The 22,572-nt window shown below is 37.9% G+C and overlaps 1 protein-coding gene across 2 annotated transcripts in view; it reads right to left on the bottom strand.

The window, feature by feature from the left end:
- Positions 1-22,572, bottom strand: part of ASPG (asparaginase) — a 45,568-nt gene that overhangs the window by 9,155 nt on the left and 13,841 nt on the right. For both annotated transcript variants that reach the window (XM_066998417.1, XM_048069859.2), the window contains exons 5-12: positions 21,757-21,840; positions 20,557-20,683; positions 13,795-13,907; positions 12,119-12,304; positions 9,074-9,187; positions 6,009-6,128; positions 4,816-4,911; positions 3,812-3,975 (exon numbers count right to left, since the gene is read on the bottom strand). In XM_066998417.1, the coding sequence (XP_066854518.1) occupies positions 3,812-3,975; positions 4,816-4,911; positions 6,009-6,128; positions 9,074-9,187; positions 12,119-12,304; positions 13,795-13,907; positions 20,557-20,683; positions 21,757-21,840 (1,004 nt within the window). The remainder of the gene's footprint in view (positions 1-3,811; positions 3,976-4,815; positions 4,912-6,008; positions 6,129-9,073; positions 9,188-12,118; positions 12,305-13,794; positions 13,908-20,556; positions 20,684-21,756; positions 21,841-22,572) is intronic.

Raw genomic sequence — 22,572 nt, 5'->3', positions numbered from 1 at the left:
ATTTTGAGAGGCTGGCTGTGAATTTTCTCATACGTCTTATGCACATGAGAGATTTGTCTTCAGATGTTGTTTCTTCAGGTGCTGCTCCACTATGGCTTTACCAAAGCCTCAGACGGACCAGTTTAGCTGATCTGTAGTTCAGCTGATGTCATGAGACATAAACTTCTTGGGAACAGTTCAAATGCAATTCCCTTTCTAACATGACGACACATAACCAACAGCAGAGCAACTGCTGAATAATCAAAGCTCACGGTCAGAGGAAAGGCCCATGTCACCACGTTAACCTGGGGTGCACAGCTGCTTGTCCAGTCTAGCCCCATCTGATAAGCAAAGCCACGAGGACACATGTCACCTGCAAGCTATTCCTGACTCTTCCTTTTCTTAGCTCCTTCGGTTACCTAACCATGGCTCCTGGTCAGACATAGCCTACAGAAACAATGCTATTTTGCATATGTTACTTAAAAGTCAGTCTTTTGATACTACTACTGACATTTATTTGTTCTATGAAGGTCAGAAAAAAAAGTGTTTCTAGTGTCTTCACCTCTTGTGACTGTATTACTGATAACATTGGAGATTAAATAAAAGAAAAATGTAAACTAATATTTTAATGGCTCAAGAACAAAATAAACATTCTAGTGCGGTCTTCAAATATCCATTCCTATGGCTCAAACTTGAGTTCCAGACAAAGACATCAGAACTTCTACCATTTCACAAGTGCTCTGGATTTACAGCGACCATGGTGCTGTACAGTACATATCATCTTAGGCCTTGACTTGGCAGACACTTAGAAAAGTGAATCAACTTCAAAAGGGATGAATCACACATGTGAAATGAGCACACATGTAAGAGTCTGTAGGATTGGGGCCTTAGGGTGTACACCTTCCACCAACTCTCTTTAAAGAAATGCAGGTGTAATGTATATCCAAACTTGATGGGCTTCATTCTTTTTAACGCTTGCTTCCCTAGCAACTGCAAGGGTTACGGCAGGATGAGCTTAGTTTCACTTGTTCACTTTTCTGCATGGTATCAGTAGGAACTGTATGCCCAAATAACGTAAGGACAAACTTCAGCGTACTTCTGGAATCATTAATGTTTAGATTTTCACTCTGCCTTATATTTCCTGAAGTAATGTAAATGTAACCTTGCAAAATATCAAGTATTTAAATTCTTATTTATGTGGGAGGTAATTTTACTACCTCTAATCTGATGTTCTCACAGCAGTACACCAGCAACTCCCCTTTTTCAACCTTTTACCACTGTACTGTAAGTAAATGGAAGTGCTTTTACTACATAAAATATACACAATTTTTATTCAAGACATTTACCTGCTTAGAAGAGTTTCTGTTATTAAAAAAATATTATTCTATTGTTTTGAAAATGAATTATCCCTTGAGGGTACTCTAAGAAGTTAAAGGAATGCTACTAATTTTGATATGTCAAGCAACTGGCCTAAATTAACAGTGGTCTGTTTAACTTCATGCATAAAGTGAATGAGACTACACGCAAATTGCATAGTTACAAATGAAAAAGCGGAAATGTACTTTATTTCCTATTTAGAAAGGGACTCCACATTTTACGATCTAAAGAAATAAAGAGTCACTTAGAGTCAAAAATATTAAGAGACTGCCATTGGTATAGATCAAGTTGCTAGTCTATAAGTGACAGTGCTATGTTAAGAAGCTTTTAAGAAGACAAAACTCCTGATCATCTTTACAAATTATTAAATGGAAAACAGAAATCAGTCATCGTTATACAAATTTGCATGCTAGGTTAAAAGGCAAACCACTGAGCAATGTCACATGGAAAACTGAAAGAAACTACGTTTAAGATGAGTAGATTCTGTACTGCAATTATATTCCAATTAAACAAATATTAATTCTCAGAAAATGGGATTAACCTGATGCAATATTCAGTAAAATTGAGAAAGTCACAATATGAAACAATTTAAAACATTGACTTCTTGTTAAGGTCAGTTTTCCTCCCTTCCTTCTCTGCCACACAGCACATTGCATCAGGATAATCTCTTCACTTTCAGCATGCAACTGTTTAATAAACAAAATTTAAATATTTCTGTAGCTTAAATCTTTTAGTGGGTATCTAATTACACACATATAAAGCTGTCTGATCTTTTCCAATCTCCTTTGTGTGCTTATCAGGGTGAAAATGCAGTGTGAGTACATAGCAGATCATAAATTCAAATTTATGAGATGAGTTCTAAGTCAACCCTTCCTCTCATTCCAACAGTGGAAACAAAAAGAGAAACTGAAAATGGTTATGGTGCAGTTTCCTTTTACAATTCCCCATATCAAAATGTGCGTGCAGTTTTAAAGAGCTTAAGAGTCATAGTAGGAGTCTAATATAGGAGTGGCAATGCTAAGGAATCCAAACAACAAGCTCATGTGAAATTCCTCAGGCAGTAGTTGGGTGCGGTAAAAAAAAGAGTAGGTGCTTGATTTGCAGGAACATCTAATGGTATCTAATGCTTTAGCATTTTCTCACATTGGACTAGAGCCACCCCTATTCAGCTATGAGGTTATTTGTTTGATTTGCTGTTGGGCTTGTTTTTGCTTTAAGACTTTCAGGGTTTGCCATTGAAGGGCTTATGTGCTCATAAGATAAAGCAACAACTGTAAAGCCATAGGGGACCATGCAGTAGGTATGGCAATAGCAGTTTGGCCAGACAGGACTTCAAATCTCAAGTTAATAGGACCTGTTGAATTTTCTACATTTGGTGTTTGAGACAGGAAATATATATATATATATATTTCTGCAGCCAATGCAAAAACAGGCTTGTCAGACCTCCAGGTATCAAACTCCAGCCTGAAAGACCAGGTGAACTTGTCAACATTAGAAAGCTGAAGAAATATGTGGGGACAGACACCCATGAAGACCATTATAATTCTACCTTTCCAAGCGCCTTTATGGAAAAACCTTCTCTCCTGCCATCACACAGACTGAACGTGAGATAAGGAGCTGAAAGTGGATCAAAGAAACAAGGAGAGACTAGAGCATGCAGCTTCTAACATGTTGGAAGACCAATGGCTCTACGAATCCCCAGGCTATATAAACTGTTCAAAAATTAAACTTTTGTTAACTGATAACTTTTATATTCTGTGCCATGACCATTCCTTAAGACTACACAACATGGACCAGTAAATTGCATGTCCACGACTACCATTCAAGAGTTGTTGACATTCAGAACAACAGGAAGAGGAAATCCACAAAACAGGCAGAGCCACACAGCCATCCCATATAATTATGAGTGGGCGGAAGAGAAAAATCAAAAAAGTAGTCACCCAACAAGAGAGTCAGGCAAGCATAGGTGGAAGGGAAAGATTAAAACATGTCAACCTACCGGTATATTTTCTGCCAATTGAAACAGTCTGGTTTCCCCGTGATGGGAAAGGGGAGGACAGAAGGGAAACAGACAGCCCTAGATCCTAGACTCGCACTTCTAACAGTCAAAATGAGTATGCAGTTTGGCTCTGTTTTATAAGGAAGCCTCATAACAAACAGTGGAGTCCTGAAATTATGGACAAAGACTTGGCGGGAAGGCAGCAATGTTACCTTATGCTAAATTTTTGCATGCATACAAAGTTTTTTGCTTTCATTTCATGTTATTTCAAAAATAGTTTTAATTTAGGCTAGTCACATCCTTTGAAACAAAGCTGTTTTGTGTTACTTTAACTTCTGTCATTTACATATGACTGCTGAGATAAAACAAGACCAAAAAACAGGGATGGACTTTAAATCAAAACTGATATAAGGTTTATAAACTTTACATGAAGCGGCATATAAATTAATTTGTTACCTGAACTTGATTGCATTCATCAGTGGGGTAGATCCATATCTGTCTCTAGCATAAACAGTTGCACCAGATGTCAACAAATACTCAACTAATGGCAAATGACCTTCAGAGGCTGCAATATGAAGTGGAGTTCGACCATCGTAGTCTTCACAGCTCAAGTTTCCACCCTACAAAAGGAAAAATCTTTCACATGCTAAAAAGATACTGGCTGCACATTTGATTGTTGGTACAACAAACCACAAGTTGTTGTACCACCAAAATATTAAGCTTGTCAAGCTTACAGTGTTGATTTTACCACCAATAAAGATATTTCACCTTCCGTATGTTCTCCCCCCAACATATTATCCCATTACAGCCCCTTCAGATAGGCTCTTTACTGCAGTACTCCATGCAGCAGCTTTGTGCCTAGAGTCTGCTAATTTTACTTGTCTTAGTTTATTGTTATTTTCAAGATACATTTATCCTTTTTCTAGGCCCATTATCAAAGCCTCAAGAGTAGGGTTAAAGCTAGGAAAAGAAAAAACAAAGAGGTGTAGAAGATGATACAGGGAAATAACTATTTCTTTTTTCAGGTATAAGCCAAGCTAGAGCTATCAGGAGAGCCAAAATCCTGATTTAGCACTGCACTATGTTTCACTTAAACATAATTTTCAAATTCTTTTTTTTAATCATGACAAATTTACATCCAAAAGCTGGATACTATGAATATGCATAAAGAAAGTTAAATGAAAGAAAGCAGCATAAACCATTTTAAAGTGTTCCAAAGTTAGCAGATAAGAACTTGCATATTAATCCACCCATATTTTCACAGTTCAAAAGAAAATGTAAACAGCTGAGAACCAGATAGGGGAAAGAACATACCAGTTTTGAAAGGCAGAGACTGAGATGCCTAGAAACCAATTCTATTAGTCAAAGTACCTTGACTTAAATAGTTGCTTCCCAGCTTCCTCCTATCATTTACAGCTATATTTAAAAAATAAAGTTTTGTACAGTTAATTTTACATTACCATTTCTGCTATGGCTCTTATTGCATCTATGTCACCCAGTTTCGCTGCAGCACAAGCCAGAAGTGGAATTAATGCATCTCTTACAGCTTCTAACTCCTGAGAAACAAATAAAAGTAAACATTTAAAATCAGCCTTGCCTCTAATATAATTGATGTCCAAGTTATAACAACACTGCCTTTGCACTTCCAGGTGAAGTTTCCAAATTAGTCATTTGGATATTTAAAACTGGTAGCATTAATTCTTGGAAGGAAAGAAGTCTCATGCTTATTTTACATTTTGTAGGTCTCCTATCCACAAAGATTTATCTTCCTCCCTAGCAACACTACAATTATCTGGTATTAATACCAGTTAAGTGCACATACTAATTACCATCTCTGCAGTGCCAGAGTTGTACATCAGTACAGGATGAGAAACAAGGCTGGTAGGAGTTGGAGAAGATCCTATTGTCCATTCTCCTCAAGACTGCAACAACTTTATTCATGCAAATCCATGTATATTTGTGTAACCTGCACTTCCAAACCTCTACTGCCAAGCCCCGCAGACCCACTAAATAACCTCACAGTTCTCATACTAAAGAACCATGAATTCAGTATTCATACAGCTACTAAAATCTCATCTTCCCTGACACTGAGTCAAGAGAAAGGCAAATGCTTTTATCTTAAAACCAGTACTATAGCTTCTGATTTTCCATCTGGGAGAGACTAATATTAAAAAGCACAAATTATCCTTGTGTAATGCTTCACTAGTATCATCCTTCTATGTCTGCATGTACAATTAAGCTGTTTCACCCCTTATTATTTGGCTTGCTACAAACTGTCAATACATTTGACCACAAAAACACACAGCACTTTTTCATATCATTGATACCCTGAATTACAGCAACTGTCTGAGGCTTGCTGTTGCAGCCAGCCAGCCAAGAAAATAAACTCAAGATGGATCTACAAAGAAAAAAAAAACCAACAAAGTTAATATGTTTTTAATTAAAAACATTTTAATGCTATGCTTGTCATTGTGTCCTTTCTTTCTACCCCAATTGCTTAGCTGGGACGCTCAGTACTAAAAAAAAAAAGTAATAATAAAAAAGGTCTAATGTTTCATTTTTCTTTCAGCTTTGTTGCTCATCTTTAAGCTAGGTTCATTTAACTGAGTTTACAGATTTACATGAGTTTGGTTTTGAATATTTAAGCATATACCTCCTTGCAGCTGATACTTAGAGATCTGGCAATCGCTTGAATAAACTTGCTATCTCTCAGAGAGATCTTGGCTCCTGTGGGTACAACAGTCATTTCTCCTCTTAGATTCTCACTCAGCATCTGAAAAGCAAGCAATCAAATCCTTTGTTAGCAGAGGAAAAATATGGTAGCAGTCTAATAAAAAAATCTTAGGATCAAGTTAGAAAATTGTTCGGAGGAATTATGGAAACTAATTGAATGCAGACAAAAGATTAAAGAAATAGTTACTGTGCCATGAAGACTGCAAGTTTAAAAAGACAAAGGGAAGAAAAAGGGACGGGGAAATAAAACTTTCTTCTAAAGCAATGAAACCAAAATAAGCACATAACAAAACTCAATTTCTAGAGTATGCGGACAGAAGTTCCCTGTTGGGGTAAGCTGCAGCCTACTTAAAAACAGAAAGATAGTGAGTAATTATCAGAGTAAGGCTGAAGAACAGAATATTTTGAAATGCTGCCTATTGCCAGCATTCCCGAAACTCAGTACCCCGACACAGACTGTATATTTAGGCCTCAAAGAACCCAGTGCTGCCTGTGGACAGTCATCTGTTTCAGCTGATTTTCAAATAGCTCCATTAGCTCTGATTTTGTTAAAATTTGGCCATAGAACCCGTTTTAAAAGCAGAGGGTTTACTGTAGTACTAATTATTTGATATTAAAGCAGGTGTGTAACAGTTTGCAGGGTGGGTGCATCCAATACAACCAGAAAAAAAAATAGGACAGCTAATTAATGTGTAGAAATTACTTGAACACAGTAATAAAGAAATGAAAATACTCTAAAAGACAGGTTCTGTGAAATCTGGAGAACAGAGAGAGAAGCCATTCGTTAAGAAAAAGCAACTGGTTTCCTCAGTTTTGAGGATTTTACACACTGGCACTCTTTCACTACAGGTTGCTGATGCAGCTATAAAGCACAGTTATTTCAATTAGAATTTTAAAAAGCAGGATTGTGAAAGTTTGCAAGAAACAGATGTGATGTTGGAAGAAGGAATGCCCGAGGTTTACTTATGTCTAGGCATGCCCTTTATTACAAAAAAAAAAAACCTCCCAAGCGCTGACAACACTATAGCTGTCTGCTGGAAGAGTCCCATCACATACGTGTAACTCGCTCAGAGGATACCAACTGCTTTTAGAGTTTGACAGGTTGAGATCATCGCTTTGCACAGGTAACCTTAGCAATTGGCACCTGGGCTAAATGAGCCCAATGCAGAAACCCTATGTGCCTTACTCAGTCCTACCAGCTCTGCAGCCATTTGCATGTGTCTGGGGGCAAATTCCTTGCTTCTCCGTATTGAAAGAGAATCCTAAAATAACCACGCCAGCTTCAGGAGAGCTTCCGTCTCTTGGGAGACTATTGTTTGGTGATATGCTTAGCTGAAGATATTGCCACAGACAACATATTTCCAGGCTTTCTTCTTCTCTTGGTTTCTACCACTCATTCCTGCCCAAGCAATGTAGCATGCTGCTCCCTTAGTTGTGCCAACACAATGGTTGGTGGGCCTGTAGAGTGAGTCAAGTGAGGAAATCAATCCTGCTTAACTTAAAGAAACTATAAAAGTTATTTTGTTTTTTAAGCCATACAAAGAAGCTGCCAGCACTAGCTCACAACACTGTGTAGCACATTACAAAGGACAGCATGTGAAGATACAGGTATACCTTGTGCCAGTGGTACATAAATTGTAATGTCATCAAGTCCTCATCTGAGTAATTCAGCTACCTCACCTTGGCAAACTGGATCTCAAATTTAGTTTTAACCCATACACTAGGCAGGAAGCCAGACAGAAAGTTTCTCCGGTCCCAGGTCAAATGATCCTCTGTGCAAGAATATTAAAGTCTGCGTTAAAAAAGAGGCTAGTATATGTATATTTTAGGGTCAGTGAGTGTACCAGTGGGGCACCAGTAAAGAGCCCGAGTTTCTAAAGTGTATATACACAAACACAAGCAATACCACAGCTCATAACATTATGCCGCCTCTTAAGCATGTTCTTGCACAGAGTATGTTCTTGCCATCCTCACAAAAAAACACATAGCCCCTCCTCCTCTCATTTTTCAGAGCAAGGGCTTTAGCAAACAACTGAAAGCTCAGAGTCTGAAACTGTTTGTAACCACAGTAAGTGGTACTTCCAGCCACCCCACTTAGGATCACAGGTATCCTAACATGTTTGTCTCAGAGCTCCTACTGGTTGGAAGCTATTGAGCATGAAATTAAGATCAAATTTGTCTCAATTTTAATAAAAACAAAATACCATCATAAGATACACATGTGCATGCAGTGCTTAAGTCTAGAGAGTGACTCATCATGATGTCAGCTCCCAAAGTGTCAGGGTTATGATTTCACTGCATACAAACACAGAAACACATGCATTCCTGCAGACTGCTGTTCCTCTATCTAATTCAAAGTTGTATGCTCTTTGTGTAAAGGAACTATATCAATTTGGGGGAAAATGCCTTTATTAAACACCACTAAACAGAAAGAACACTGTTAAAGGGATTAAGATTTTAAAATCAGTTACAATTGGTTCTTAAAATAATCCTCTATTTTTGATGCATTTATAAAATATCTCTCTCCCACTGACACAAGTAGTGCTGTAAAGGAGGAGGCTGCAGGTACCATTTATTTTCAGAATTAGCTTTCTGTGAATGAGTCCTGGATCTTTACCACACTAAGATCAATGACAAGATCTTTGCTGACATCAGTAGGGTTAGGATTCTGCCTCTCTTATGAATTTCCACATACGTGCTTTTAGGACGGAAATGCCCAGGGTTGACTACTGCATTTTTGTGGCTTGGTCATGGTCTTCAACTGATTTATGCAGAGAATTCCTTTCTTTCCCAATCTACGTATGTTTATTTGCCTAACACTGTTTTCCATAAGGAAAAAAAAAAACAACATGTGACATTCACTTTATGGCTCTGGAACCAATTGATTTTAAATGCAAGGAAGAAGCTCAAGGCATTCAGCTGAGCAGAAGTTAGCAAAGCAGATGAGAAAGTTAAAGGCTTTCAAGGTCACACTGACATATTTACCTGCCTCTTCTCCTCCCAGCTAAGCTTATGCTTGCTAAGCGTGTATGAGAGTTTAGTTAAGGCAGCCTCTGGTGTCATATCACCTCCAGGAATTACTCCAACATCAGCGAGAGTCTGAATAAAAAGGAATAATGACTCCAATTAGCATAGCATTCAAAAATACTCATGTGTACAAAAAACATACATGAATGATATATAGCAACACAGAATACAGCATGCAGCCATGCTTCACTCTCTTATTTGTACTCCCACCTGTGGTTTCTGTAATTTTAGCTATCAAATACTGGACAAATACTAGAGCCAGATGAATAAAGCTGACTTGTACTTTAAATTCCTCTTCATGCAAGAACATGGAAAAATTCAACCAAACACTTGCCATGGTCACTCGCTGTGCTCAAACGGAAAGGTTACCAGTCTGTATCCAGCTATCCGCAGAGCTGTCAGACTACCTGTACTGAAAAGCTGCAGTTACTCCATTTTAACCCGGTGGCGTTCTGAACATTGCCAAGTAGGCTGTTCTCACTCAGACATATTTACCATTCTTTTATGGGGCATAACTTTGGATGAACTCCAGCACTACTGCGTGCTCACAGCAGGAGTATTTTCATATCCTTTCAGGCTGCACTAGTAGTATATGATGGAGAACATAAAACTTAAATATGCACTTTACCCAGTTCTGACGAGAAAAGCTAAGAAAGATGATCCAGTATTTTAAACCTATCTTTCTGGTAGTAAAAAGCAGAAGCATCTTTGCTATGGTCAGCAAACTTTGTAAGTGTATAGCAAAGACAAAGGAGATTTCAGATCTTCAGATAAATTGTACCTGGGCAAACATTCAGACTTCCTTAAACTACAGACCATCATCTTAGTTATTATGTGATGCCTCACAGTTAAGCATCTTGCAGTAGGTTCTTTACACTGATTTACTTTTAAATGCCTTGTATATAATTTTCAGCTTTGAAACTTGTTGTAACTTAACTAATATTTTTAGCAAAATACAGAGACTTAATCAGCATGTTAACCACCTCTGAGAGCCCCAGACCAACATTTTTAAAAGTCACACAAAAAAAAACATATATAGAGAAGGTGAGAAATACTTAGGGCTTTTTCAGTGGGCTTGGGAAAGAGAAGGAGGAAAGGATTTCCCAGCTTCCTTCCTATGCCTGAAGTCCCCTCAATTACAAGTTTCTGCTATGCAGATGGCTCAGAGGCCACACATTCAGTTAATTAAAACAAATACTTCAAGGGAAACCAGGGACTCAGCTCACCCACTGGACTAGCATGAATGAGTAAAAAATGGCCTAGCCACATGCAAAGACCTGTGAAAGACTTTATTTAAAGAATATATATATATATATATATGTATATATAGTTAACATTCAGCAAGTTTCCAGCATTCATCCAAACTTCCTCCATTGAGCATTTCCTTATGAAATGGAGAAGGCAATGAAAGAACAAGAATGAAGTAATTTTGCAGGGCTTGGCTCTGTCAGTGGCATCTCAAAAGATGCCAAGAAAACAGGACAGCCTCCATCAATGGATGCTGAAGCAACATAATACACGCTCCACATAAAAGATGGATGCCAGAAGTGAACACATTTCAACACAGCATTACAGTGGTTTACTAAGACAAATGCTAGTGACCTGAGTAGAACAACAGTCTAGATTAAAGTGCAAAAACCCATTTTTAGAGTTGTACACTTGGAGAATCTTTTAAGCAGAGCTGAGTTGTTTGGTTTTTTTCCTACCATACGCTTCAATAGTTCATTTGAAGCAGAAGATCACATAAAAGCTAGGCTTCGTTTTCATGTTTTCAAATACAAGCTTGGTGTCTTTTCTTGACTTAACTGTTTTCCTTCTGTGTGAACTGTTTTATATAATCCATGTATTCCTATTTTTATTTGCTACAGAGCATGAGATCTCTGCAAAAGTAGATACTTCTCAAAACACCCCCATTAAGTTAGGCAAAATTTTAGCAACACTCAAATGACTGCTCATTTCACAATACATCAAGTTAGAATACCGAACAGGTGAACAAAACATGAAAATCACCTTTGCTTTCTGCTCAAAACAGACTGGATAATCTTGAAACAAATATAATCTAAAGCTGTGTCAAAACCAATGTTAAAATAGGCAGGTTTCAGCACCAATTTAGATGATCTACATTTGTCTTGCAGTCAATGGCAAGACCAACCAACAACAAGAGCAGTCAATTAAGAAGCTCTGCCAGACGGGTGGTTGCTCCCAACAAAAACAGTGTCTAAAAGAGGGGGATGAGTCACCCTCTGGCAATGCTTCTTGGATGTTTAATGGCTGGTCTTTTTACAAAGGCCAGTTAGACCAGCTTCCTTCACACCACATGCAACATACACTCTCATATGGCTTTGAGCTCTTATTAGTCTTAGTGATGTCATGTCTTAATACACAATTAAGAAACTCACTACAAAATGTCCCGAATATTAAGAGCATTTACACAAAGTCTGCTTTAAGCCGGCTGAGTTAAAGACAACTGATTTCCATTCTGCAAGACAGATGCTTCCTTACTTACTGTTCTCCCAGTATCTCTATGAATTCAGTTGTACTTCTAGTCAAATAAAACACTGATATTTGGAATATTGCTTGGAGTTGCGGGCTTTCCTGATATTCTTACATTGTAATTGCTTAGCCTATCAAATACTACTCTGACCATCTGATCCATAAGCTAGATTCTAGCTCAGTGAATGCCTTCAGGAGGGATTCTAACAATCTGATGCATGATATCCTGGAAAGCTACACCACAGCACAGAAGCAAGCAGACAGTGATTTGGGATTTGAGCTGACTATTTAAACCATTCAGACTAGGAGTAACAGTATTATGTTTGCAGACATGTATTTAAATGCTTCCAGCCTAAGATTTTTCTGGTATGGTTATTTTATGAACAGTATCTTCAATTTAACAAATCTGGTTTTATACACCGGGATTACTAGACGTATACAATCAAGTTGTATCAGTGAAAGGTTTCTTTTACACAGCAGTAGAGTCTGAAATCATTGCACAACCCTCACCTGCCCTGTTGCATAGACTGTTGTAACAGAACCTCGTAAACACTGGGTACAGTTTAGAATCACTACTTTTCGTCCAGTTGCTTTCTTGAGTTCCTCTAGCAAGTCTTCTCTGTTATTTGGGGCATTGCCAGTTCCATACGTTTCAAGTACAATGCCCTCAATTGGAGGCTGAAGAAACGCTTTTACCTGTTTAAAAACAAGACAGGAAACAGAGACAAAGGATGCATTCATGTCACATTAAGATTTTCACATATGGCACAGTTTTAAAAAATGAGGTATTCCCGTTATAAGGATCTCATGCCTTACAGTCTTCTCATGCTCTTCTGTACATCCTATTTACAGTAATGGATTATAGAATAACTTTTGAGAGTTATTGAGAAATTGAGAATTTCACTCTTTAGTTTCCTTTAAATTCCTGGAGGGATAGACTTTAAAATAAACTATTTTCCACAGTCATGACCTTAGCGTGAGAAAGGATGCTATTGTTTAAGCACCATTAACAGGCTATATGGTTGCACCATGGACGAACAAAAGGGTAGATTTACACTTACAAAATAAATACAGAATTATTAATTCAGATTAGAACACCCACCCCTGCCCAGATTTGTTACTTCAGCAAAGAGTTTTGCAAACAAACGTCTGCCTAAGATACTGTCTCACCTTTCAGGAAAGAACATTCTAATGAAAGATGGAGTTTTTTTAACTCAAAAAACAATTTGTTTAACTGAAGGTATTAAAAAAAAAAAGGAGGTAATAATTCATTCTGGGACAGTTGTTAACAAAGTAGCTATTGTGCCTCAATGTAAGAAAATGCCTTGCAAATTTCTCTTTCTACGAAGATGTATTTTAAACAACCTAGATGTTTCATTGCTGATTATATATGCTAAATGCAATACGCTGTAAGCCCCCACGAGACTAACTATGCAGTTGGAGTTTTATTGCAAATATACCACCCCTCTGCCTTCCCATCTGTTCACATTCACCTAGAAAGAATAGTAATATAATTGAGGAGTGCTGCTTAAACTACTGGATTCAATTTAAGATGGCAACAGCCATGAAAGACCTGTCAATTTAATGGAACTGGTATTAGAGAAAAATTTAAAGACAAATCTACCTAAAACCATAGTTCTGTGAAACTATTTTTAAAGGCTGAGAGCAGCAAAATCCCACTTCGCATCTTCAACTCTGTATGAATACAGAATCACAGACTGAGGATCACGCATCAGTGTGAGATAAAATGAACCTTGAAAAAGAAGCTTGAGCTGTAGGTCACCTCCATCCATCATATTATGTATTCTTTGGCAAGTTATCTAATAATATGCCTTAATATGTAGCAAGAAAGCATTTCTACAGCCATCGTAGCCTATACCTCTGTAGAAAAGTACACTTGAGCTATTTATGAGACCTTATAATAAATTAATTTTAAGTTCCAAAGCCCAGACAGTTTAGATAAAAGATATTTTAAAAGCTTTTATCAATAGTTTATGGTGTATGAAAGTAGTCTTAGAATGCTCTGATATTACAGAAAATGTTTATCAGAAGAAGACAGATACTTTCCCTTCCCTGCAAAAACCCAGCCACTGGTACTACTACAATGTAGCTTCCCTACTTCAGCTTACTAATCAAGTATTTGAGCATAACTTCATTCACTTCCAAAATTAAGTGGTGACACTTACAGCAGCAGCAGTGATTCCTGGGAAGATTCGCAGAAGCCCAACGTTCCTGTTCATATTGGTGTGAACTCGAAATTTCTTTTTGGTATTGGCTCTCCACACTGTTTCCCAGTTTACTGTTAAAGAGAAATTGTATTTTAAATTTAATATTAAAGACATAATATTAAGTACATTTGTAACACCTCATACTAACAGCATTATTTTTAAAAATGTTTCTTATATAGGAGACTTGTGAAGGTGATGTGCTTTTTTTAAAGAGGAAATGAAGGCCCATTTAAGACGGCAGCCTAAGCAGCTGATCTAATTCACGTTTTATTTACTAGGTTCCACAAAATATGACTTCAAGGCTGTATGCAGGTCAGACTCAACTGTGTTATATTTTAGCTTTAATTCAAAAATAGTATACATTCTGAGATAAAACAGTATTACTCATCAATATTTCTAAGTTAGTGCTCTTCAAAGAGATATTTAACAAAAATACTTGTTTTAATTTAGTAGTATTTTGTAGCTAAGACTTCCAAAATGGATATTTTGTTTCAATAACCATTAGTGAACATGTACTACAACCTCTTCAAAAGAAAATTCTGATAGCAGTAAAAACCACTGGACTGCATGACCCAACTGGTTCACAATGTTGACCATGTCCCGTTACTGTCAATTCTCCCAGTCCAAAGTGCTCAGGAAGTCTCCACCAACAGGCTGTTACGCACATCTGGTATAGGCAAGACACTGACTTGTCACACATGGATCAGAACTTCGCTGTTATGTATCTGGACTGATATCAGCCTGGATTAACATTTAGAAAGCAGACCTTCATCTTCTTAGACAAGAAATATGACAAATGCAGTTACTGTTGCTGCTAATCACCTCCTGAGTTTATTATGTAGTTACTAATGATTAAATAAAATAGCAAGGATTCAATTAACTCTGATTATACATTTAGAGCCAGAAGCCAGCTGTTTAACTAATAGTTTGTTTGTGCTGCATTATTAGAAGCCAAGTCATGCATTATTGATTTCAAAATTTTACTACTTCAGTGCAGGAGCCCAGTGTTGGTAGTGCAGGCGGCTGTTAGAAGTCCATGAAAGAAGTTTTACAAACAGCAGCCAACAGCTCAGAGCATCATGTTTCAATGGAAGTAGACCTTACTGCATAGCTCATCCTGATCTAAGCTTTTTAGATTTTGGAGAAACCCCCAAGCACCAAGTCAGATAAAAGACCTGAGTGCATACTACTGATGTGTTCTCAGCCATGTAAAGAGTTACTCATGCCAATTACTGTTGCAATCTCTTGCAATCAGCAGACAGCCATTTGCAAGAAAATTCAAAGTACATTTAAAAGCCTGCATTGAAGCTTACTCCATTGTTCCATTATCAGAGATACTAAAAACAGTAAAATCCATTAAGTCAGGACAGAAAATAGCATTCACCTGTAAGACTTTGTGAACTTTCCCTTCTTGTGGTGCCTGTTAACATCTACAGCCTCCGTATGTTCCTTCTAAAAACTATCATGCATAGCAGTGGGCTTGGCACCCTGTTTACCCTATTCACCCCAGTTCAGCATATGGATTGCTAATGCTCTGGCAAAGAGAGAACAGAAATATAGACAGCTTCCACCATGGATTTGTGAGAAGCATGGTTCTGAAATCACCTGGCTGGATTTAGTAGTTGCCCAAGTAGGTCTAAAAGGCCTCCAAGAGCTTTCCACAGCATGTTAAGAGACCTGCAGGAGACAAATGGGCAAGTGCATAAAGCCACGCGTTTATTCTACTTGAGGTTCATAGGACTGGCTAAGCACATTCACTCATGAGCACTGTGCTTCAAGAAGCAACAGTGTCTGGCAATACATTAAATCCTTTCAACTTTCCAACAGATTAATCCTTTAAAAGTAGCCTCCTCTGTGAGAAGGGATGGCAATGAAACTGTATCAGTTTCTTTATCCTCCATAACCTAGGAGTCCCTGCCAAAACTTCATAAATGAGTACTACTAAGTTTGGCAACTGCTAGCATCCCTAAGTCTTTAACATACTTGAAGAATGAACTGAGGAAACCTGCCTTGGCATGGTTGACTAAGATATTGCCAAAAGTAGAAGACCAAGGCGAGAGATCAGAGGATAGGTTCAGAAATCCAGGCCTGTACCTGTACACTTGGAGTACACTCTACCAAATAACACATCATCTTCAAGATAAATATAATGCATTCAGACACAGTACAGTGATGCAATTCCAAACTATATTAAAAAAAAAAAAAAAAAAAAAGAACTAGAGATCGTCCCTGAGTTAATATTCTCTTGGTCATGAATCTCCTCGGCCTGCATAATGTGCTCAGTACTGCAGACTCATTGCACTGAATAAACTAGTAGTTCTGCAGCCTTTGGCTGTAGTGCACAGCAATCTTTTTTGTTAAATTAAAGAAAAAAATCATCTCAGGAATCACTAACAGTTCTTAAGAAACTCATACAAAGAAGTGAAGTACAAAAAGTCCTACGTGTCGGTGTTCAGAACAATTTTTTCTCCTGTGGATAAGAGTGACTAACTAGGGATATACAGGTTTGGCACAACCGAAAACAGTCACCTGTCCTGACTTGGATGGGCTGTGCTTGTGAAGAGTTTAACGTATATAGTGTGCTGCATTATGTAAATACGGATACAAAGCTAGGGAACAAACCTAAGTTACCAACTGGTCCTGCACAGCAGAGGGAAAGTTCTTAAAGCAATGTTACATTAAACAGAAAGGTAAGAGCTATTTATATACTGTATTGAAAGTGGCTTGAGATAGAAAAGATTGCGTTATTCAAGGACACTATATTCAAGATATTAAGGCCTTTTGTTTATTTTTCCAAACAAAACAATCACCTAAACAATACTCTGCTATTCCCAATCTCTCCCTCCCTCCCAAGCACTACAGCTTTTCAAATTGCAGGTCAGAGCAACAAATTTGAAAGGGAGGTATATACCTAAGTCACAAAGTAAATAAACTCTTTCAGGTTTGAATCCTCTGAAGCCTGACTAGCTTTTGTTCTCCTCCTGAGCCTCACAGAAGCGACTTTGCAATCACTGGAGAGGCAGCTTTAGTCTCATGAGGATACTGGGCAAACTAGAGCTAAGAAAAAACACTGGCCTCCTTCACATCCCAGGGTTAAACAGGGAGGCAGCAGGGAGACAACCCAAAGTATTTTTCATTCAAGAAAAAAAATAATACAACTATACAGAGTCCTTATCTTATTCAGCTTTATTCACACACACACACAACTATGGTGATAGGGTTAGTATGGAAGGAAAAAATCAACCTAACTGAAAAATAAAATAGAAAAGAGAAAAAGAAACTCTAAACAGTCTAGAAAGCAGCAAAGAAGGTTTTTGTTTTTTTTTTTTTAAAGAGTTCCTATGCCACAATGCAGGTTTCAACTTATAATGGGAGAGCTATAACTAAGAGCGACACCTCCCTTAGGAGTGGTGACTGAACTCCAAGTTATGAAATCAAACAAGAAATACAGCTTTTCTTGATTGCAGAGCTCCACACAAACAGCAACACTTTCTTCTCATCTCTCTCTGCTGGGCTACTGGCGAGCCGTACCATTATATAAGCTGCCCCAGCGTTCATTAGAATTCATGGCGACAGCCAAGGGGTGGGGAGCAGAGGCCAACCTATGGGTGGAAATTTCTGAAGGAGGCAAGCAAACATAGACCCCCTTTTTTGGCAGTTTATTATAAAACAATTGACACACGCCTTTTGAAATGAATATTTAAATTGAACGGTATCACTGCAAGAACCGACATGCCTGCTTACAAGGGGGAAAAACAAACCAAGAGCATTCAGTGAGCAGAGCTGACATTTGCCTTAATGCTTAAATGACTTGGGCTTTTTACTATAAATAACCAGAACTGCCAACCAAGACACAGACTTGGCCAGTGACAAATAGCTTCTCTTTAATAGGATTGGTGGACAGATGAGATCTAAAGGGCCTTCTAACCTGCTACTGCTGTACCACGTTTGCATATACAGTCACATGGGCTCTTTTCATCCCCTACACAAGTTATGTTTCTAATCATATGGTCCTGTACATATGCACCACTCCCAGAAGTTACATACATGCATGTGTGATGAAGAAAGTCCAGCCGAGGTAACAAAGCAAGTTTCATATTTGCTTCATTAAGAAGACAACAGAGAACAGAGGATAGTAATCAGTTATGAAACATATTGAGACTATTTACACATTTCAAGTGAAAGAGACCTCCTTGTCTCTCCTGTTTTCAAAACATAAGAGAAATACAATAAAGTATTTTAATTCATAAGCTTTATGATTCTAGAAATCTTGTTTTTCATTCCTATATTGTCCACTTCACACAGAGTTTTCTGATCCTGCTGCAAAAGCCCTTCCCATCAACATTGGGTTTCCTATTCATCTGAGGAGTTTGCTAGAATTTTCACTTCTTATGAGAGTTTTGTGTGCTAAATTTAAAGTCTTAAGGAAGCTGCCACACTTGCCAGTCTAAAACTGGAAAACAGGACTCCTAGGTGCTGGCAACACAGTTAAGGTCTGGCAGAGAACACAGCCAGTTGATGGGATCAGTAATCCTCTGGGAGTTTCACCTGAAGCGGGAAGATGGTAAAAAAAGGAATGGAGATCAAGAATGAAGAAGTGAGCTGTAGCTGGGGAAAGGAGGGGAAGAGAACTAAGCCTTTCCCTCTCCTCTCTGCCTCTGAAGTAGAACGTTGCTTTTATATGGTACGTCTAACCTCGAAGAGCAGCTCCTCTCCTCATTTCTGTGTACCAACCCATGATCACAAGCTCTTATCGCATCACATTGCTCACTCTCTCTATTTTGCCACCTCTCTGCTTCTCCAGAATTTTCATTCCCAGCTTTGTTACAACTAGGAAGCCCAAGGAAGAGTTTCTGTACATGGCCTATCCCTTCTGGCATTGTCAGACTGCTCTACATAATGCTGAAGCAGCAAGAGTCAGCCCTGTCTACAGGAAGATTAAGACATTACACAAAAGTCATTTGGAAAAAAAATAATTAAAAGATGCTACATTTGTTTGGTTTATTTTTCAAAGCCATGAGTGATCCCTTGGCTCCATGAAAGCTTCATACTAGGATTGTATGAACAAACCCAAGGGAGACAGCTATGTTTCAAACAATTACTTTAGACAAAATCAAGTAGCACTAGTAGATTGCCCATACTATAAACTCTGTTTTTCAAAATGAAACAATCCTTCAATACTGACACCATCATCTTGGATAAATGATGCCACCCTAACTGGGTAATCAACTGAAACAAATAAAAATAGAGCCTATCACACCTTCAGTTTCTAAATCAGAAACCCTCACTGACCTCAGTGGGGCATTCTACTGAAAAGATAATGGGACACAAAATGGGCCAAGGGAAGTACTTAGTAACTTTCTCATTTTTCTCCTATGGAGAAGGAATCACAAAACAGGTCATTCAAATCCAAGAGAGAAGCAGTATGCGATTTGCAGCTTGATTTCATTATTGATCAGTCAGTAAACTGAATTTAGTTGTACCCTATTTGATGAAGCCCATAAAAAACGAAGAAATTTACTACAACAATCATCTAATAGCATTTCTGTTGATTTCAGGTACACAGTATTTGACACAGCATTGTAATACAACAGTGGCACGCTCCCAACCAGAGAGATGTCTTAAAGACCACTACACTATCTTACAGACTTCCTCAGTTTGTCTGCCTGCTACAAACATAGGCCTTTGATCCTGTAACTTTGTTACGTGACTCTTATTCATTAGGTTGAAGGCTAAGTTTATTTTTCTATATTATAAAATGTCCCTCTCTACTAGTAGAAACCATTAGAATGCCATGCTGCATGGCAATGAGCTAGAGCTCCTAATAAAATAATTTGTGAACCCCCTACTATTTCCTATTTGTGGCAATAATGGAGATTGTCACCACGGCCTATTCCTTTTGAATATACCTAGGCGATCCAAAAGCAGCTTGCACAACTTGTTACATTTTTGAAAACTGTGCTTTAGTATGTTTTTTCACAACAACTCATTTGGCTCGATTCCAAATGTGTCTCTCTTCTCCAATCTCCAAAGAAAGATTGACATTTATCCAAGAACAGACATCAGAATGTTAATGACTTTACACAAGGATACTGAAATCTTCATGTAGTTTTTCTCCTCCTTATAAAGCAGACACACAAAAATTATAGGGAATCTCAGTAAATTAGGGGGTAAAAACTTCACACAGAGCATATTCCAAGTCTGCTATTTTTGGTGTGCTTGCAGCCTAGATGAGTCCTAAATATCCAGTAAAACGTTCTACAAAATGTCATGGATCTAACAGACGATCTGTTGAAGCTGCAAGTACTCTGCAATGACTCTTTGCCTGATCTCAGAGCCCAGCATGGTCGTTAATGAGACTAAGGTCTTTGTTCTTTCAGTCCTCACTCCTTCATCTTTATCTTCACAGCAAGCATTTTCATGACACAGGGGCAACATTCCCTTTGGTTAGTGAAGTTCTTAAGTCACTGTCAGTCTAGCTCACATTTGTATTCAATAGATAAATACAGTCAAATCACAAATTCTCAGTCTTACTAAAATTTAAAGAATTTCAGAGCATAGAATGAGGAGTCAAGTGTTTCAGATCATATAAAGTGGAGTGTTTTCAAATAAATTTGAGGTTAAAAACAGCATTTCAACTACATAAGTACATATTCTTTTCAGCTAGAGTTCTATTACATGTGGCATAAATTACAAGGCTTAAGAGATGATGTTGCTTACTTGTAATATCAACCTCAGCATTTGCAAGTGGAGGCAGGTTAGGTGAGGAAAAGGCATTGAAACTCCCAGCATCCACCTTAGTCACCCTATTTCCCCTGTACAGTTTATTATAAAAATACAGGCACACCTGCAAGACAAGTAAAGAAACAGGTCTATGAATAAGCCAGTAATTAAAAGATTCAGTAGATAAATACTGTAGTCTGTCCTTTATAAAGTGTTTTCTAAATCTTTAAAGCAACTCAGAAGCTAGTAGATGTTTACAATTCTTACCCTTTCAAAAAGAGTTGGCACATCTGTCACACATTGGTTTAAGAATTTAAGAACAAAACAAGTTAAGAACTAACTAGTTTCGTAATCCTCTCAGGAGGCATAGTCCAGGAGACAGCAAATATGCCTGAGTCCACTTCAGAGACAGAGGAAAGGAACAGCATGGACTTTTTAATAAGTTCATCAGTTATATCTAAATTCCGAATTCAAAATCTTAACAAAAGGCCTAGTGAAAATGTAGGATAACTTTCAAAAGAGTCACCAAGTATAAATAATTAGGTTCCTTCTGAAGTCCCTTAAAGTGTGTCAATTGAAATTTGAAGGAAAACAGATACCTCAGCGTAGCTGTTAGTTATGAAGATCTTAGCCAGTCAGCTATTGCTGTGATCCCACAAGGACTGGCTGTGTGAGCATGGCAGAAGTAAATAAGGCACAACCTGCTCAGTTTTCTCTCAGACTTTCGGCTTGCAAAGCATTGGCATCTTTAAAGGCTGGGTGCTAAAACTATAGAAATGTTTCCATGCGTATTATTTATATCATCCTTGACACTTCAGTCTTCAGGTACTAGAGCTAGAAGATATTGCAAGTCAGTTCTAAATCAACTTGAGAATTTCAAAGCAACTTTCAGTCTAAAAACTGACTTAAGTGCTTCAAATTCCACACATTTGCAAGGGAACTGCTGATTCCAAGTCTGCTGCAAGCTACATTTCAAACCTGATAGTCTTTATAGATCACGCACAGGCAAAACGGAGTATTAATCCTGAGAAAACAGCATGCACTTTGCCATGGAAGGGTTGATTACCTCCATGGAATCAATTTTTTTTCCCTTTTCAAGTGCAATTTCTTACTGCCTACAGATATTTTGAGTATGTAAGTATGTGTCCTAGCTAGAAGAAGAGCAGCTTCTGAGACAGTCTTCACAGGCAAACAGACCTCAGGAATCACAAATTGCCCAGCAAAGAGCAGCGCCCCCAGAAGGTTGGCTCGGCCATCATTCTGCAACTCATATATGGGCACCTGAAGAACAGAAACTGAAATTAAACACCATCCCTTTTGTAAAGCTTACACAGCAGAAAAAATAGTCCAACTTATGAAACAGAGATACATGAATAATTTATGTAACAATGATTTATGACAAATAAAGTTTCCTTCTTCATCCAAACTATTTTAGGCTGCAGCAGATGGTGGGATTTCCCTCTGTGCTATCAGACTTTTTTAAATTAAGTGCTTAAACCTAATGTTGAGATGATTCTAGTAAGACTAAGCAATTGTTTTTAGAAGAAGAGTCTGATTCAGGAGAAATATCAAGAATAGAAAGCAGGTGTACTCAGTTTACGTGACTGAGCATGGGAGAAGTGACTGTACAGAGAAAAAGCAACAGCCTCAGTTCTTACAGAGCTGCCACTATGGGCTTCAGAACAGTTCTCTTGCACCATCTTTCCTCAGAGTAGACAAGAACTGAGCCAGCAGGTTATTACCAACAGAAAAGAAAAAGATTAAAAACAGAAATTTGGTCTGCCGAGTGTGATAGTGATGACTTCCATGCCTTTTCAGATTGCCTCTGTATTAACAGAGTCAGAACTCCTTTCAGCAAAAAATAAAAAAATAAAAAAAAATCACATGCTCTATTGTTAAGTCATATAATAATAAAGAAAAAAAGAAAGTAAAACACTGAATATGATGTACCACAACTAGACTGCTCCATGTCAAGACAGTAAGTGGGAGTCTGCTCCTTTCTAGACTTTTGTA

The sequence above is a fragment of the Anser cygnoides genome, chromosome 5 (assembly GCF_040182565.1).
Source record: "Anser cygnoides isolate HZ-2024a breed goose chromosome 5, Taihu_goose_T2T_genome, whole genome shotgun sequence".
Lineage (NCBI taxonomy): Eukaryota > Metazoa > Chordata > Aves > Anseriformes > Anatidae > Anser > Anser cygnoides.
Note: the sequence above shows the minus strand (reverse complement) of the source record. Positions and strands in the feature narration are given on the sequence as shown.